General features: G+C 44.3%; 1 protein-coding gene across 2 annotated transcripts; it reads left to right on the top strand.

Moving 5' to 3' along the window:
* Positions 1–443: 443 nt before the first annotated feature.
* Positions 444–5,034, top strand: atp5f1d (ATP synthase F1 subunit delta). 2 transcript variants are annotated; one of them, XR_006756914.1, is made up of 6 exons: positions 444–714; positions 1,678–1,831; positions 2,716–2,804; positions 4,237–4,380; positions 4,732–4,786; positions 4,899–5,034. XR_006756914.1 is itself a non-coding variant. In XM_014216314.2 (5 exons), the coding sequence occupies exons 1-4, from the start codon at positions 598–600 to the stop codon at positions 4,357–4,359; spliced, it is 483 nt and encodes a 160-aa protein (XP_014071789.1). In that variant the 5' UTR covers positions 444–597; the 3' UTR covers positions 4,360–4,380; positions 4,899–5,034. The 2 variants fall into 2 exon arrangements, 1 of the variants encoding a protein (XP_014071789.1); XM_014216314.2 differs by lacking the exon at positions 4,732–4,786.
* The last annotated feature ends 13,839 nt before the right edge of the window (positions 5,035–18,873 follow it).

The following is an 18,873-nucleotide window of genomic DNA, read 5'->3' as shown; positions in this document are numbered from 1 at the left end:
GTTAAGGGTAGGGTGAGGGTTAAGGTTAGGGTGAGGGTTAAGGTGAGGGTTAAGGGTAGGGTGAGGGTTAGGGTTAAGGTTAGGGTGAGGGTTAAGGGTAGGGTGAGGGTTAAGGTGAGGGTTAAGGTTAAGGTTAGGGTTAGGGTTAAGGTTAGGGTGAGGGTTACGGTTAGGGTGAGGGTTAAGGTTAGGGTGAGGGTTAAGGTTAGCACTAAACAACAGCTGATCATTTTTTACATTCTAACAGCGCCACACTCTGGCAGTAAAGTATGAGATGTTTCACACGACCATAAATAAGCATATACTTATGCTGGTTATTTACAATAGCAGAATATACACAAAATATTATTTATTTAATTTTAAAGATCACACTGAACGACACACTGATTTCAGATGAAACACTGAATCTTTGGATTGAATGCGTCGCTTCTGGAAAATAACTACATTTCCCTTCATGCTTTGAGCACTCATAAGGAATTGTGGGTAGGTTACCAACGTCCTTGTCCTATCAGGCGCACACTGTTTGACTGACTTCACACAAGGGCTAGGGGATCCTTTCGCTTCGGGTTGAACCTGAATTAGATTTATTCCACAAAAATGATGGCAGCAAGGTTTCTCCGTCGCTCTCTTCCAGTATTGAGGCAAGCAAGATGTTACGCCGACGCACCCTCCAGCTCTTCCCAGATGTCCTTCACATTTGCGTCGCCAACGCAGGTAAGCGAATCCGGGGTTGGCAAGGCTTTTGGGCCTACTAACATAGTAGTTAAGTTGTCTAGATAGCTAACTCCTTCTCATTTTAATAGACATTATGAAAACCTTATGCACATTGTTAGTTATTCATGTAAATATGACCAACATTACCTATATGCTTAGGCGTGGTTAGTTAGCTTGAACTTGTCACCAGTCTGTGATTCACATAACGTTAGTTGTAAAAAGGGACGGTCGAGCGTGGATATTCCAACAAAACCTACGAAGCTTGTCAGTTTGACATTCCTACTGTCAGTGTTGCCACTTGCTAGCTTGCAATTGTTAACCATAAGTTAACTACTTTAGGTAGCTAACGTTAGCTACCGAAATGTTTGGTCACTGGGCCTTGCAGTTTCTGTTATTCTGTCACCTTGAGAATAGAAAGGGAATACTATTCAATTTTTAGTAACGCTAATCGTTTCTGATTTAATAACTCGTTGGCTAAGTCTTCAATCGTGTGCAGACTGCACCTTTTTAGCCACCCATATAGCTATTCTGCAAGCTATGTATAATTTAGCCTTACACTACAGCTAACTAGTTAGATATCACTAATACTGATTGCGTCTGACAGTACGCTATTTGCTAGCTAGTTGGATTCACAATGTCATACCTAGCTAACTACATAACTCAACAGTCAACGTTAAAGATGAATTGAATAGAGAAGTATGCACTTGCTATTTAACCTCTGTCAGGCAGTAATGGTATATTAACATAACTATCTACAATGCACCAGGACCTCAAATGGAGTAACATAACACCTCAGTAAATATGCATAGACTTCATCTATTAGAAAAAACAATCTAGTACTGCATGCACAGATTGTGTATTTTTCCACAGATAATATTGAAACATCCCACTTCAATTCTCATCTGAAAGTCAATAACAGTCAGGTACAGTAATGTCTGCTTATGTTTCTCCTTCTCCTCCCAGGTGTACTTCAAGGAGGCCAGTGTGAAACAGGTTGATGTGCCCACACTGACTGGTGCTTTTGGTATCCTCCCTGCCCACGTCCCCACGCTGCAGGTCCTCAGGCCCGGCGTGGTCACAGTGTTCAATGATGACGGCTCCGCAGCTAAATTCTTTGGTAAGCTGTGGCTTGTTCATGTAGATGGAATAGTGGGTGGGTCTCATGGCCTCTGTCGTACATGATGTGAGAGGGCATCCTGGTTCTGGATTGCCCAATCCCAAATCAACCCCTAAGCCTTTTCCCCTTACCTCTAGGTCCTTGCCTAGGCTACATCTAAAAGGGTTGGATAGGTGTAGCAACATTGTGAAAATACCACTTTTTAATCATCCTTTATGAAATGATAGGACAGTGTCTGACCTCTGATATTTATGTGAAAAGGGACTTCAGTGGCGTCACCTTCTAGAACTGTATTTGATTCACTATGGCTAGATATTTACCCTGACAGCCATAATGTATCAGGAAATGTGGAAATACCAGTAGTGGGCCTATATGTAATTTGGACGCTTTGATTGTATTTTCACTGCCACTGTATTACCTCGATACTAAACTCTTGTTACTAAAAGCAATCATTTCAAAGTGAATTAACTTAATCTACCAAATGGGGACAATACTTGCACATGCTTTCAATGTTGAAATTCCTATTAATAGAATCATGATTGCAAGGGTCAGTTCCATATCAATATCTGGCCACTAATATGGACTATCCAGCAGGGGTCAGCCCTGTCTCGATTTGTGGGGATAATGATGACTGTGTCCTAGACTGAGAGAGATCTCACTTTTTAGTGTAACACTTTCAAATTGTAGGCTACTTTCCTGATTTTGAAATCAACTAAAACAAAATGGCACATTTGTATCTGTGGCTGAACTGAACTTTAAGAGAGGCTTGCTGGTGCAGTCAGTGCATTTAATTAACTTCAATAGTGTAGTCCTACTGCTTGGTGGTATGATTGCTGGGTGGAACAGGTTGGTATGTATATTCAGATGCTGTGTATGTTTTGCAGTGAGCAGTGGGTCAATCACAGTGAACGCAGACTCCTCAGTGCAGCTGCTGGCTGAGGAGGCCTTCCCCTTGGACCAGCTGGATGTGGCTGTAAGTATCACCAACTCCTATAAACCGATGTAGTATTTCTATGGTCACGGGTGGGGAACTCTGGTCCTTGAGAACCACAGGGTGAGCAGGGTTGTGCCATCAACACACCCTGACTCTAGTTATCAACTTGGCTAATCATAGTAGCTAGTTGGAGTGTGATTCGTTTTACCAGGTGTGTTAGAGCTGGTCTGGAAGACTGGCATAGGGATGACCACTGTTTTCTAATGCTTCAATTGTGGAAAAAGTATTCCGGTTCATGCTCATTAATGGCTATCCATCAGAAATAAAATGTTCGCCTAACCTTAAATGGATGCCTACCCAATTTAAGAACTGCCCATCCTCGACATTAATTTTAAGCCATTCTCTAGATTAGGCTTACAGGAAGACTCGAGTGATTGGGAAAGCCAGGCTAGAGAGGTGTGATTGGCAGGCTCATTCAGCCCATGCAGAGCCAGTCAGTCATTGATTGAAACCCAACAGGAGCCCTTTGCCAATCCCAGTGCCCTTTATAAAGACGATAACTGTGTACAGCTCTCCTCAGTCAGACCTTTGTAAAGCTATGAAGTAAACCTTCCATGACATGTCCAAATCCCTTCCTTAACATTAGTGTATTGCACAGCATTGGCCCAAATGTCAGTCAAAACATGTCACTGTGTATGAAATGTCCCCAAGGCCATGTTGTTCATTCACAGCCACATCAGCCAATTACACACATTCATCATAGAGGTGCTCGTTCTCTCTTTGACCCCGCCCAAGGAGGGCACACACTGTCAACTTGACTCCATAGAAATAGATGATTCTCCCCCCCCCCCTCTGTGAGATAAAAATGCACAGGAGGCCCTGCTGTTAATAAGGCAGGAAAGGTCAGTCACTGTTGAGTTATAACAGATGTGTCAAGTCCCCGCTGGGAGACCTTTAACGAATGTTTGGCATTTCTACGCTGTAAACACTACTGTGACAAATGGGCCTTTCACAGGAAAGAGGCAACGTGAATTTGCTATGCAAGTCTCTCTTCCCAGATATGCTCCCTGACCTCCTTTTAACATAAACTGGTATATTGGAATGAGTTCATGTGTCTCCCTGGAAGGATCATAAAGCGCAATAGGTTATGCCCCCCTTATGTTTTTGCCCCAATGAGCCATAACTGTATAGGTTTCTGTAGCATCGCTGAAGTGTTGAGCATAGCTGGAGCATAGCTGAAGCGATGAAGTGTTTCCCCTGACAATGCTTACACTGGTCTGGCTGCCTAGCTCTGACCCCTGTCTAAAAAATGATTTGCCTCAATTGGTTATTCAGTCAAATGTGAGAAATATAAAGACTGTGTTAGTACTGTGCTAGCATATTTGGTGTGCATGATATCTAACACATTGCATCATAGTATACATATGCATAAACTGTTATTGTATTGACGTGTATCTGACGCCTCTCTTAGGCTGCCAAGGCCAACCTGGAGAAGGCCCAGTCTGAGATGGCGTCAGCGTCTGACGAGGCTGCCAGGGCTGAGGTCCAGATCAACATAGACGCCAACGAGGCCATCGTCAAAGCCCTGGAGTAGGCTGTGGGACTGGTCTCTGTGGTAAGTGCTGCAGACATGTGTATCTTTGTGGTGGAAGAGTATATGAGTCTCGCATCCTAGACCTTGTTGGAGTACCCTTTAAAATGCATCCCACCCATGATCATTTACTCCTTGACGCTATCACTGATGCGTATTTCTGAAGTATTACCTGCTGTTCACACTTGCCGAGATAATCCACCACCTAGCCCCCAGCGACCGGTCATTGTTAATGAAAGGAGGAGACCTGAGGGGAGACACAGCGACTTAAAGGTCGGCGACTAGCGCAACAGCCAATCAGGAGGGCAGCTCTTGCTGGCAAGCTTTGATATTGGCTAGCAACAAATGATTGACATTATGCATTGATCCACCCAGCAGGGGGATCACAACGACTTGATCGCTGATTATCTTGGCAAGTGTCCGTCCAGAGGTAGCGTTCAAACAGTCTTTAGCACACTCCAATGTTATTTCTACATTACTTGTGAAAATATTGATTTAAAGCCTGCGTACTTACCCTAATCCTATTTTCTCCTTTGTTCTAGATGTCGTGTTGGTATAACAGAAATGAAAATTCTCCAACTTAGTTTTTTTCCCCTGCCCCATCAAGTCAGTAACTGCAAGATCTCATGCTTGCTTTGTACAGTGGAATGAAATTACCAATAAATGTATTTGCATTTACCTGCCAGTCATTTTCTGTCTTTATGTCGGATTTAGTGAGTGGCATTGTGAGCCCATTATTATAAGGGGAAAGTGAATGTACACAGAATGTTCAATGTGTTGCTCCTGTATTTTGTTATGGAGCTTGTTGCAGTCTTCATTTCCGCCACTTGGTGGCAGTGTTTCCACATAAACCATGGTAGGCCAGTCAGAGCAAGTCTGTTCCTTTGTGGTGAGACAGCCACTTCAACCAAGGGTAGCTATTATAATCACATTTTGGTTCAGCTATGTTGTGATTTATCACACCTTATGATTAAAGGCACTGAATGTTATTTTTGTCCAATACTGAATTCGGTCTGCATACTAAATTCATTGTAGGACATTTTGTCAGGAGGTTTGCTTAGGTGTTGCTCAATGACCATAGTGGGGGGGGGGTGTTGGCTGCTTTTAAAGGTCTCCATTACTCCCTCTTTGTCCCTAGGCGTGAGCATGTTTATACTGTGAGTCAATATGGTGACCTCAGGTTTCCGTGGCGCTGCCAGGAAAGTTGCCCATTTGAAACAGAATGTAGTGGCATTGACGAAAATGCCTCTGGGTTCATGTTAACGTGAGCACTCCAGAGCTCTAATCATGTGTGGACTGGATGCTTTCAGAGTTCCAACTACGACTGGTTTTCTGAATGTCAACTCTAGCCAGGCCCCATTTTTACTAGTGAGCAAGCTTCTGTTAAAAGACTGGCCCCTTGCACCTTTTTTTGACATTAACTCTGTCATATCCACATTTGGACCTATGATGGAACTGTCAATTGTTTTTAAAGCCTGCTCATTAAAATGTGTATTTAATGAGGTGCTGGCTTGTCACCTCGAGGTTTCTACCTTGTCAGCAAACTCCTTACCCCTTTGACCAGCACACTGCATGTCCATAGACTAGACAGTGGAAAATGTGGGTCAGTTTCTGCAGGCAGAAGCAGGAAAATAACATGACATTTTATTAGGTTATTTTATGCTAAGTATTGTGAAGAGGACAAAGTCGTGTGATTCACAGTAGTGGAAACTCCAGTTTCCATTAACATGGGATATTTAAAAAAAAGCCTCCACATCCTGTCTCCTTCCCAATCTGCCCCTCTCACTGAGTCTTGTTCCAGCTGCACAGCCCCTGGGCCTAAAGGCAGAAGAGAACAGAGCAGAACCGCTCTGAACAGGCCAGGGCCCGGAAGGAGATGAAACAATCCTGTCAGACACGTTTATTCAAGATTTATTATCAGTATGTAGAAACCTGATATTGATCCAGTTTAGTCTCCTTACAACACCCCTTTTTATAGAAAGCTGAAGCAGGAAATGTCCATGTGCTTCGTCAGCATGTGAGGTGTTTTGTAAATCAAACTGGACAGGCTTACTCACATACTGGGCGTGAGATCCAAAGAATGGGTTTGTGATCAATTGACAATCTACATACTAGTTTCTAAGCAGTGACTCCAGTTGGTGACGCTGTGGATTGAGAAGTCATCTAGAGGGGGATGCCACTTTCGGGAATTGCAGTTGCTGTACAAATGACAGGGAAGGGGAGGCCATTTTGTGGGTTGTCCTGTGGCATTAGAATGAGATCCCTGAGGAAGCTAACTGAATCAAGTGAAGGCAGAGAACAGGGACACAGTGTTCCTATTGAGCACTTGCATGGCTCAACCATGTCACAATAACATGACCCCATAGGCTGGTTAAATGCTTTCTGACCACTAATCAGTCTCACTCAACTGCTATTACAGAGTCTACGCTGAAAGATAGTTTCTTATCGCGGTTAACCCAGAACTAAAATCTTGCATCATTTGGTCAGATATCTACGGTACCATTTGTTTACTAGTCTGTCCCCATTCATTTTTACGTATCCATTAACTTCAGCTAAGTGTCTTGGGTATAAAGGGCTCTCACTGGATACTTGTTTGTAACACCTATTCATTGCCTGTATACCAATGTACTTGTAAGGCACAATGTAAATATTCATGTACAATTCCCAGTGATTTTTTTTGTATCCTATGTGGCCTCCTTCACACTATCAGTGGTCTACTTGATATTTCCCTCTTGTTATTAATATTAATACCAGCCCTTCACTGCTGGAAAGTAGCTCATTATGGAAAATAACATAACGTGTGTAATTATGTAACAAATTAATAAGTACGTTTTAGAAGTGTAATTTGGAGAAGTTTTAAGTATAAGTGGTGAAAGTGTTTTGCTTGTGACAGGTGGTCCTTTTTGAGATGGTATTGGGAGCGTGCTGTGTGAGAGGAAATGAAAGGCCTTCGAGCATTGGTAAAATTACAGGGTTGGGAAATCAAAAAGGTATGTTAAATAAAATGTCTTGAGGATAGTTACTAAAGTATATTTGAATTACACACACACATGTCACCAACAGCAAAATCATCAACCACCAATTAGATCGGTATTCAGACACACACAAAACAACAGAATTCAATCCAGGTTGTTTGTCTGTGTAGTGTGTACTAAAGCTAGCAGGCACCTGTACAGCCTGGGGCAAAGTCGAGCTTGGCTGTGCACTGAGAGGCAGCAGAGGGATAAACTGATTGAAGTACCTGACCTTTTGGTGGTTCTGTGTAAAGAGGGGGCCTGCAGACTCTCAGTCAGCTGTCAGATACTGCATCCAGGCTGGGAGTGGGAGTTGGGGCCTGACTCTGGCGCCCCCCCCACTGACCCATTTCTCTTCTTCTCACAAACAGACAGCTAGTGGACCAGCTAGGTAATGTTTCCACAAATAGGAGTGTGGGGCATTTCGGAGAAAGTCGCCAATCCGCAACAAACATCCTGCTGCTGGCTTGAGTTAATCAGCTTTGTGGCTAGGAGCAAATGGTCTTCACTCCACACATAGAGATGCATCTCCCCGCGCTCCATTTGGCAAATCTGACCATAATTCTATCCTCTATCCAACTGATTCCTGCTTATAAGCCAAAACTAAAGCAGGAATTACCAGTGACTCGCTCAATACGGAAGTGGTCAGATGACGCGGATGCTATGCTACAGGACTGTTTTGTTAGCACAGACTGGAATATGTTCCGGGATTCATCCAATGGCATTGAGGAGTATAACACCTCAGTCATCTGCTTCATCAATAAGTGCATTGACGACGTCGTCCCCACAGTGACCGTACGTACATACCCCAACCAGAAGTCATTGATTACAGGCAACATCCGCATCAAGCTAAAGACTAGAGCTGCCGCTTTCAAGGAGCGGGACACTAATCCGGACGCCTATACGAAATCCCGCTATGCCCTCAGACGAACCATCAAACAAGCAAAGCGTTAATACAGGATTAAGATTGAATCCTACTACACCGGCTCTGACGCTCATCTGTGTCAGGACTTGAAAATGATTACGGACTATAAAGGGAAACCCAGACGCAAGCTTCCCGGTGACGGGAGGCAAGCAGACGAGCTAAATGCCTTTTATGCTCGCTTCAGGGCAATCAACACTGAAGCATGCACGAGAGCACCAGCTGTTTTGGATGACTGTGTGATAACGCTCTCGGTAGCCGATGTGAGCAAAACCTTTTAACAGGTCAACATTCACAAAGCCACAGGGCCAGATGGATTACCAGGACGTGTACTCAAAGCATGCGCGGACCAACTGGCAAGTGTCTTCACTGACATTTTCAACCTCTCCCTGACCGAGTCTGTAATATCTACATGTTTCAAGCAGACCACCATAGTCCATGTGCCCAAGGAAGCGAAGGTAACCTGCCTAAATGATTACCGCCCGTAGCACTCACATCGGGAGCCATGAAGTGCTTTGAAAGGCTGGTCATGGCTCACATCAACAGTATTCTCCCAGATACCCTAGACCCACTCTAATTTGCATACCGCCCCAACAGATCCACAGATGACGCAATCTCAATCGCACTCCACACTGCCCTTTCCCACCTGGACAAAAGGAACACCTATGTGAGAATGCTGTTCATTAACTACAGCTCAGTGTTCAACACCAAGGTGCCCACAAAGCTTATCACTAAGCTAAGGACCCTGGGACTAAACACCTCCCTCTGCAACTGGATCCTGGACTTCCTGACGGGCCGCCCCCAGGTGGTAAGGGTAGGCAACAACATGTCTGCCACGCTGATCCTCAACACTGGGGCCCCTCAGGGATGTGTACTTAGTCGCCTCCTGTACTCCCTGTTCACCCATGACTGTGTGGCCAAATACGACTCCAACACCATCATTAAGTTTGCTGACGACACAACAGTGGTAGGCCTGATGACCGACAACGATGAGACAGCCTATTAGGAGTAGTTCAGAGAACTTGCAGTGTGGTGCCAGGACAACAACCTCTCCCTCAGTGTGAGCAAGACAAAGGAGCTGATTGTGGACTACAGGAAAAGCGGGCCGAACAGGCCCCCATTAACATCAACGGGGCTGTAGTGGAGCGGGTCGAGGGTTTCAAGTTCCTTGGTGTCCACATCACCAACGATCTATTGTGGTCCAAACACACCAAGACAGTTGTGAAGAGGGCAGGACAAAACCTTTTCCCCCTCAGGAGACTGAAAAGATTTGGCATGGGTCCCAGATCCTCAAAAAGTTCTACAGCTGCACCATCGAGAGCATCCTGACCGGTTGCATCACGGCCTGGCATGGCAACTGCTCGGTATCTGACCGTAAGGCGCTACAGAGGGTAGTGCGTACAGCCCAGTACATCACTGGGGCCAAGCTTCCTGCAATCCAGGACCTATATAATAGGCGGTGTCAGAGGAAGGCCCATAATATTGTCAGAGACTCCAGTCACCCAAGTTATAGACTGTTCTCTCTGCTACCGCACTGCAAGCGGTACCGGAGCGCCAGGTCTAGGACTAAAAGGCTCCTTAACAGCTTCTACCCCCAAGCCATAAGACTGCTGAACAATTAATCAAACTATTACATTGACCCCCCCTCCATTTGTTTTGTACATTGCTGCTGCTACTTGCTGTTTATTATCTATGCATAGTCACTTCCCACCTACCTGCATGTACAAATTACCTCTAACCTGTACCCCCTGTATATAGCCTCGTTATAGATATGTTATTGTGTTTATTTTTATAATTTTTTACTTTCATTTATTTGGTAAATATTTTCTGAACTCTTCTTGAACTGCACTGTTGGTTAAGGGCTTGTAAGTGAGCGGTAAGGTCTACACTTGTTGTATTCTGCGCATGTGACAAAGTTTTATTTGATGTCAGGTAATCAGTGTGTGTGTGTGTGTGTGTGTGTGTGTGTGTGTGTGTGTGTGTGGCATTCCTGAGAGAGAGCATTTTAGACTTTTTGCTATGGTTTATTATCTGTATCTAATACCATGTGAACACACACAGAGCACCCCAGCCTTCCTTTGTTCTGTGCTGTTTAAAGCTACCTGTCCACTTCCTAGAGAGAGCCGAGGTGGGACGCATTTTATGTCTGAGATGTGCTGCAATGTTTGCATGCAATGAGCCTTGGGCTTTCTTCAAGGAAATCCTTACATTTTTCACACATTTGATTCTCATTCAGTTGGGCGTTCATGCCAGCATAAAAAAACATCTTCCTCACACCTTGATTTTACAGACACTGCTAGTGTGTCAAAGACATCTGTTTCTTCCCCTCTCCGCCTGACGTTGTGCAAAACAAAATGGTGGGGCTAGTTGTGACTGCCTTGGCTGGGATCACTGTGTAAAATATCTCTGGCTCTCCCTGGGGCTGCTAACAATGATGTTTGTGGCACTGTGGCATTCCAACAGTAGGGGTAGGACAGAGGGTGAGATGGGGGAGAGATGAGTGGAGTGGCAGGGTGAGGCTGTGGGCACAGGGTCTGTAAATGCATTAACCCCATCCACTTTCTAACACTGTTGTGTGACTCACTAGGTAATTGGGGGAGAGCTCATCGAGCCAAGCATGTTCTTTCATGAGCCCACTAAAACAGAAGGCCTATGTGCTGTACATTTAGATTGAGTCAGATAGTCTGGTAGAAAATAACTTTGCAGCAGCGCTGAAAAGATCATAACAATGCCCCAACGTTGTTCATTTGGCCATTGACCTTACTATGTTGGGACAGAGAGGGGACTTTGAGATGAGCGAACACTTTCATATTTGTGTATGTCCTAGTGACCTTTTTATATCATCCTGTGATCACTGATCACTTACAGTCAATTCTACATGTCATTCACAGCATGTTGCTACAATAATACTGCATGGCGGCGCGGCCGGACGGGAGGGCCTCTTCTGGTGACAGCTGTGGATGACAGCGCTAGCATGTAGATCCTGGCCAAGTCATTCACTTTGCTTTTACCAAACAAGGGGCTAGGGCCTTTTGGCTGGCACCATCTTTTGAGTTAGTCGTGTTTTGGCTGTGGAACTTTCCTGTGAGATGTCCATCAGAGGGATCTGGGATGGAATGATCTTTGTTTTCCTGCCCGATGGGGAATTTAAAGAAGACTTGTGCACACACATTCTCCTGTTCTGGTTGGTCTCTCTCTTTCCGTAACACAGAGCACCACAAAGGAATGCATTTGTTTTACACACACACATATACACACAGACAGACAACTAGAAGAGTCAAGTGTTGTCTCAGACATCAGTGTACTTATAATAGCCTGGTATGTCCAGATAAGTATAATGTGGTTATATGAGTGTAAGGACCTGTTATTGGAGGAATAGAGTCAAAGGGTTCAGGACGGAAAGTAGAGGAACACCTTCGTGAGTATCTCCTTTCTTTTTTCTGCCTTTTGAGATGTTTGGAAACTTTTGACAAGCATTGAAGTTCAGAGGACGTTCATTTAGAATGTACCCGCACTGCAAGGTCTGTCAAAGTGACTCACACCACCCCTCCCCCTATCCTCCCATCCTTTTGGCTAGCTAACTGTCCCTCTTCTCTCCCTGTGTGACTGAGTGCTCAGTGGTTTCCTAATCACATGACTCTCCTCTGAAGCACTTGGAAAATATGCCATTGAGCTAGTTTCCACTGAGGACAACAAAGGCAGGCAGGCAATAACTCCTTTAACACGCTTAGATCAGCTCTGGCAGGGCCCAGATTTCAGAGCTGTCCTCCTCATGCCTGCACGCAATCTCCCCCTGACACCTTCCAGTCTGGGGGACAGTGGAGCTGGCACCAATGTCTGCTCCGGAGTCCAGGCCCATTGATCAAATTCTGTCGGGTGGCTGTGGCCCAGCGCTAAGGGACCAGAGGAATGCAGTTATCACAGTTGTCCCCTCGGACTCACCGTGCTGATTGGCCAGTGACACTTTGGGGGACTCGATGACAAAAACAACAATGACAGGTTCGCCCAGGGGTTTGGCACTGTCTGAATTGATATAACAGTGAACCCCTTTAAACTGCAGAATTCCCCATAGATAGACACCTGTAGATTAATATAGGCCATGACTATCCCTGTCTAGAGGGGTAATGTTCCATAGAGGATTCCCACTGATATCCATCCTGGCTCCTGCGTCACTGTCCTCCTCCCTGATTCTCCACACTACGTCAGCCCACTGGATTTTCCACCCTCTTCATGGTCTTGATAACGACGTTCACTGCCAGTCCCTGCATATTATGGCTTGTGCCCTAGTGACCTAAGTTGCCAGACCAAACAGGGCTACAGGGACTGCTATGGTTCAATCTGACCATAACCATTGCAGCTATCTGTTTGTCAGAGGACATTGTATTGCAGTGGTTGTGTGTGTGTTTAGTCACGGCTAGGGTGGTCAGGAATCCCCAGAATGCCGTCATTGATCAGTGCGTCACGTGCATTTCCAAAAGCACAGTGGTCAATCCAGGACTCCCTCCAACTAGAATCTCAGGGGATTTTCCCGAAATGCTCGGAAAGGACTCAGACTGGAGATGTTTAAATTGAAGTGGTGTATTCTACATTGTCCAGGGGTCATTAATAGGGGTCTGACCCCCCCTACCAAGTCTTTTTTAAAATAATTGATTTGGCTAAACTTTGCCGTGCACGATGAACACATCCTTAACAAGCAGTTAATGCCAGGTATATCAACTAGACAGTAAAAATAGACACATCTGACTAATTCACTGTAAAGTTATAGTTGGCTGACTGGCTGTATCGAGTAACGTCAATAGAAACAATATTCAACATGACTAAACATAGCCAGATCGCGATCTTAAATCAAATAAAATTTTATTTGTCACATGCGCCAAATACAACAGGTGTAGACCTTACCGAAAGCCCTTAACCAACAATGCAGTTCAAGAAGTAGAGTTCAGAAAATATTTCCTAAATAAACTAAAGTAAACATTTTAAATTAAAATGAACACAATAAAATAACAATAACGAGGCTATATATTACATTTACATTTAAGTCATTTAGCAGACGCTCTTATCCAGAGCGACTTACAAATTGGTCCATTCACCTTATGATATCCAGTGGAACAACCACTTTACAATAGTGCATCTAAATCTTTTAAGGGGGGGGTTAGAAGGATTACTTTATCCTATCCTAGGTATTCCTTAAAGAGGTGGGGTTTCAGGTGTCTCCGGAAGGTGGTGATTGACTCCGCTGTCCTGGCGTCGTGAGGGAGCTTGTTCCACCATTGGGGTGCCAGAGCAGCTAACAGTTTTGACTGGGCTGAGCGGGAACTGTGCTTCCTCAGAGGTAGGGGGGCCAGCAGGCCAGAGGTGGATGAACGCAGTGCCCTTGTTTGGGTGTAGGGCCTGATCAGAGCCTGAAGGTATGGAGGTGCCGTTCCCTTCACAGCTCCGTAGGCAATCATATATGTATATATATATATATATATATATACAGGGGGTACTGGTACTGAGTCAATGTGTGGGGGTACAGGTTAGTCGAGGTAATTTGTACATGTAGGTAGGGGTGAAGTGACTATGCATAGATAATAAACAGCGAGTAGCAGCAGTGTAAAAACAAAAGGGGGGGGGGTCAATGTAAATAGTCTGGGTGGCCATTTGATTAATTATTCAGCAGTCTTATGGCTTGAGGGTTAAGGAGCCTTTTGGACCCAGACTTGGCGCTCCGGTACCGCTTGCTGTGCGGTAGCAGAGAGAACAGTCTGACTTGGATGACTGGAGTCTTCAACAAAAAAAAAGGGCCTTCCTCTGACACCGCTATGCTTAGTCTGAAGTATTATCATTACCCAGGGTGCTTTTTCTAGGCTATAATAGACAATGTGAGGATATTGTGCAACTTCAGATCTGTTGATCTAAATTATTCCCAGAATAATACAATCCTTGAAATAAAAAATAAAAAAATGTGTTTGGTGTGGAGAATTTTTCCACCACACATTTGAGAGCCACGAGGTGATCAAATTCCTTTTCAGTCGGCTGCTTTTGAACTCAAGTGTCTCCTTTGATCTCTCACGTCTCTCCTACATTAGTCATATACCTCTGTAGATATACTGTAGAGGAGACGGTCAGTTTGAAGTTGCTGCTATGACTCACTACCGATTAATGTAATGGTATCTATCCAGAATAAATGCTTTAACTGCAGATGGATATCATTGTCAGTAGATTGGTATAAAAACATGCCTTCTAACAAATGATGGATTGAGATCATTTCAGTCATCAGTTTGTGCAATGTAGTTGTGACCAACTGGAGAAGTCAAGGGAGGGGGAAGATAGCTACATTTGATTTGCATCTATTTGTCCTGCTCGTGACAATTCTTGGAACACCTGACTTCTGTCTGCAGTCTAGAGTACAATGAACCCTCAGCTATAGATTTACAGCCCACACTATGCTGTTATCAGAGCGAGAGAAAGAGGAGCTGGCAGAGGGAGAGAGAAAGTCTGGGAGGGGGGCTGAGCCAGTAGGAGAGGGGAATGAATGACGTCACCAGTGATGATAGTGCTATTTTAAGCGTGCAATAGGGAGAAGGCCGCAGCCAGCAATCTCTACTCTCCTGACATCAGAAATGAAATCAGGCTCTCTGACTGATAATGACCTTCTGTATCACTGATTAGAGAACCGAGAGAGGAAGAAAGAGGGAGATAGGGATAGAGATGGTGAAAGAGAGAGCGAGAGTCAGCGGAAGAGAGAGAGAAAAAGAGAAATAAAGAGACCGCATGAAGAAAAAGGTGGTAGAGGGGGTTTGCCAGTTCAGTGCTGATTAGATTAGACCAACTCGTCGTCCAGCATTAAGCCCAGGATACACAGGGATTAGTGGCCAAGGGATTCTGCAGAGTCCTGGCATGTGGGTGTGGATCTGTTCATACGTGTGTGGGAGGAGAGTGAGTGGGTGGTTTCTCAACTTGTTTGGACCGAGAAAGGAAATGGCTGCATCTGGTACTGATCATTGTGTACAGTACACAGTATCATTGCTTTGTTCCTTTTGAAAACACACCAGGAACATGGCAGCCTTTATTATGTCACTGACATCTGGACAGATGTACAACTGATGGGATTAATATTCATAAGGGCAGTCTCTAAGGTTTTCCAGAAGAAATTAGTCATGTCCAAGAAGTTCATTCCTCAGTGCCAAGCTATCCCGTTCTGCTCTGCCGGGCACTTCCCTCCCATTCTGAGTCCATTAAGTCACGTTTAACCTTTTCCAGTCCACGCTTTGTCCCTATGATACACTGCCTCTAGCTGCCAAACAAACAAATTGAGTTAACACCCTCCTGGCGTGACCAACTTCACCGCAATAAAGGTTCTTATCGTGCTTGGCTTGTGTCTGGTGGGTTGATTTAATTCGCTTATTTAGCACATTGAGGCGAGTTCCAGGGTGAGTCTTATTGTGGGGCCTTTCAATGTGACAACACCATAAAAGGCTGCAATTATCAGGTCCACTTTGTGGGGGTGTTAAGTTTACACCATTTAGATCCGGCTGTGCTCTGTAAGTGGCTGCCAGGACATTGGGATGGAGGGGTGAGGTCCCACTGAGGAGTCAGTCGAGGTGTCCGATTATCCGCCTCACGAACTGGGATGTGTTTTGAAATGAGAATGAGAAATGATTCTAAAACAATAATAAATAATGAGAAACGATTCTGGCTCAAGACAGGATCTGATCGAAACAACTGTTTGCTTAACAAAAATGATTTAAAAAAAAAGCCTCTTACCAGCCTGGTTGCCAGCTTTATGAGTCAATTCCTGATGTTTGTCCAATGATACAGCAAAGTAGCAGCAGTACAGTACATACTGTATGAAACAGTTTGAATTTCAGTCAGAGGTCTTAGTCATTGATGATGAGGTAATTGATGTGTCATTGTTGTGAATAGTGTGAATAGGAGTTAGCCATAGTTGACAATACTGCCTGGAGGGCCTGGCTCATAGCTGCACCCTTATCTTCCTGTTTGACTCAACCCTGCCTGTAGACACTGTTTCAGGTGTAAGAGATAGTCAAATGACTCAACATTTGATTGACCAATCATTTACAAATGCTCCCTTGGATTACTTACACTGTACACAATGTACATTTATCTGGCTATAACTGCCAGTTAGGAATGTGTTGACCAAGAAACTGTGTGATGATACATCAAATGTTGTGCAATGGCAGTTGGAAGATAGAAAAACAATGTGTCAGGATATCCTGTAACTGCATAGCCATACTGTAAGTTGTATGCAGTAAATGTGAGCCTGATTTGTGAAATGTTTGGCCTTTATCCATAATGCCTTGGGGTCCTATCCAATAAAAATAGACTACCAGGTTTGTGGTTCAAAGTTAAGCTCACTAGTGAGAGAGCACACATGTACAGTCGTGGCCAAAAGTTTTGAGAATGACACAAATATTAATTTCCACAAAGTTTGCTGCCTCAGTGTCTTTAGATATTTTTGTCAGATGTTACTATGGAATACTGAAGTATAATTACAAGCATTTCATAAGTGTCAAAGGCTTTTATTGACAATTACTTGAAGTTGATGCAAAGAGTCAATATTTGCAGTGTTGACCCTTCTTGTTCAAGACCTCTGCCATCTGCCCTGGCATGCTGTCAATTAACTTCTGGGCCACATCCTGACTGATGGCAGCTCATTCTTGCATAATCAATGCATGGAGTTTGTCAGAATTTGTGGGTTTTTGTTTGTCCACCCGCCTCTTGAGGGTTGACCACAAGTTCTCAATGGGATTAAGGTCTGGAGTTCCCTGGCTATGGACCCAAAATATTGGTTTTATTCCCTGAGCCACTTAGTTATCATTTTTGCCTTATGGCAAGGTACTCCATCATGCTGGAAAAGGCATTGTTCGTCACCAAACTGTTCCTGGATGGTTGAGAGAAGTTGCTCTCGGAGGATGTGTTGGTACCATTCTTTATTCATGGCTGTGTTCTTAGGCAAAATTGTGAGTGAGCCCACTCCCTTGGCTGAGAAGCAACCCCACACATTAATGGTCTCAGGATGCTTTACTGCTGGCATGACATAGGACTGATGGTAGCGCTCACCTTGTCTTCTCCGGACAAGTTTTTTTCCGGGTGCCCCAAACAATCGGAAGAGGATCCAGAAAATGACTTTTCCCACCTCAGCAGTCCAATCCCTGTACCTTTTCAGAATATCAGTCTGTCCCTGATGTTTTTCCTGGAGAGAAGTGGCTTCTTTGCTGTCCTTTTTGACACCAGGCCATCCTCCAAAAGTCTTCGCCTCACTGTGGATGCAGATGCACTCACACCTGCCTGCTGCCATTCCTGAGCAAGCTCTGTACTGGTGGTGCCCCGATCCCGCAGCTGAATCAACTTTAGGAGACGGTCCTGGCGCTTGCTGGACTTTCATGGGTGCCCTGAAGCCTTCTTCACAACAATTGAACCGCTCTCCTTGAAGTTCTTGATGATCTGATAAACGGTTGATTTAGGTGCAATCTTACTGGCAGCAATATCCTTGCCTGTGAAGCCCTTTTTGTGCAAAGCAATGATGGCGGCACGTGTTTCCTTGAAGGTAACCATGGAAGAGGAAGAACAATGATTCCAAGCACCACCTTCCTTTGAAGCTTCCAGTCTGTTATTCGAACTCAATCAGCATGACAGAGTGATCTCCAGACTTGTCCTCGTCAACACTCACACCTGTGTTAACGAGAGAATCACTGACATGATGTCAGCTGGTCCTTTTGTGGCAGGGCTGAAATGCAGTGGAAATGTTTTTTGGGGATTCAGTTAATTTGCATGGCAAAGAGGGACTTTGAAGTTAATTGCAATTCATCTGATCACTCTTCATAACATTCTGGTGTATATGCAAATTGCCATCATACAAACTGAGGCAGCAGACTTTGTGAAAATTAATATTTGTGTCATTCTCAAAACTTTTGGCCACGACTGTATAATGTATACATGGATTTTTTTTGTTGGATGGATTTGTAGAGTACACATAACACACATAGTGTCGATTACTTATTCAGAAAACCATGTTTGACAGAGTAGTCTAACCATTTTAAAAGAATAATGTATACATTGAATAACCTAGTTGGCAAGTTTGACACTTTTTCAATCTCATGTTCTGCGATTTAATCTGTAAGAACCACTGATGTGTCATCAGTCGTCTGTTACTGTTACCTGAGAACCACTTCAATTCAAAGCTCCTCCTGGTGCAGGTGTGGGATCAGAGCCTTGACTATACGCCAACTCAGCCCCTCCAGCCTTACTACTTAACAGGCTCTCTATCTTCAAATGAGCCTGGGGACCAGACAACAGGTTGGAGTGGTGAGTGGGAGTTTTCCTAGAAGTTCACATTTCTTCTAAGAGTTGGAATGATCTGCCATGAGATATTTGGTCTGAATACCAATATTCTGCCCTCAGGTATACAGGTGCACTTCTGGCTTATTCCGTTTGAATAATTAAAGTTTTTGACTCACCTCTGAACTCCCAGATTGGTTTACTTTCCACACTGTAAATCTTTAAGGCTCACTCATCTGGGTCTGTTCTTCCACTTCCTGTCTTGTCATACAGTTTCATTAGGTTGTGGCAGGTGTG

The sequence above is a fragment of the Salmo salar genome, chromosome ssa10 (assembly GCF_905237065.1).
Source record: "Salmo salar chromosome ssa10, Ssal_v3.1, whole genome shotgun sequence".
NCBI classification, from domain to species: domain Eukaryota; kingdom Metazoa; phylum Chordata; class Actinopteri; order Salmoniformes; family Salmonidae; genus Salmo; species Salmo salar.
The sequence above is the reverse complement of the archived record's forward strand: the minus strand, read 5'-3'. Positions and strand labels throughout refer to the sequence as shown.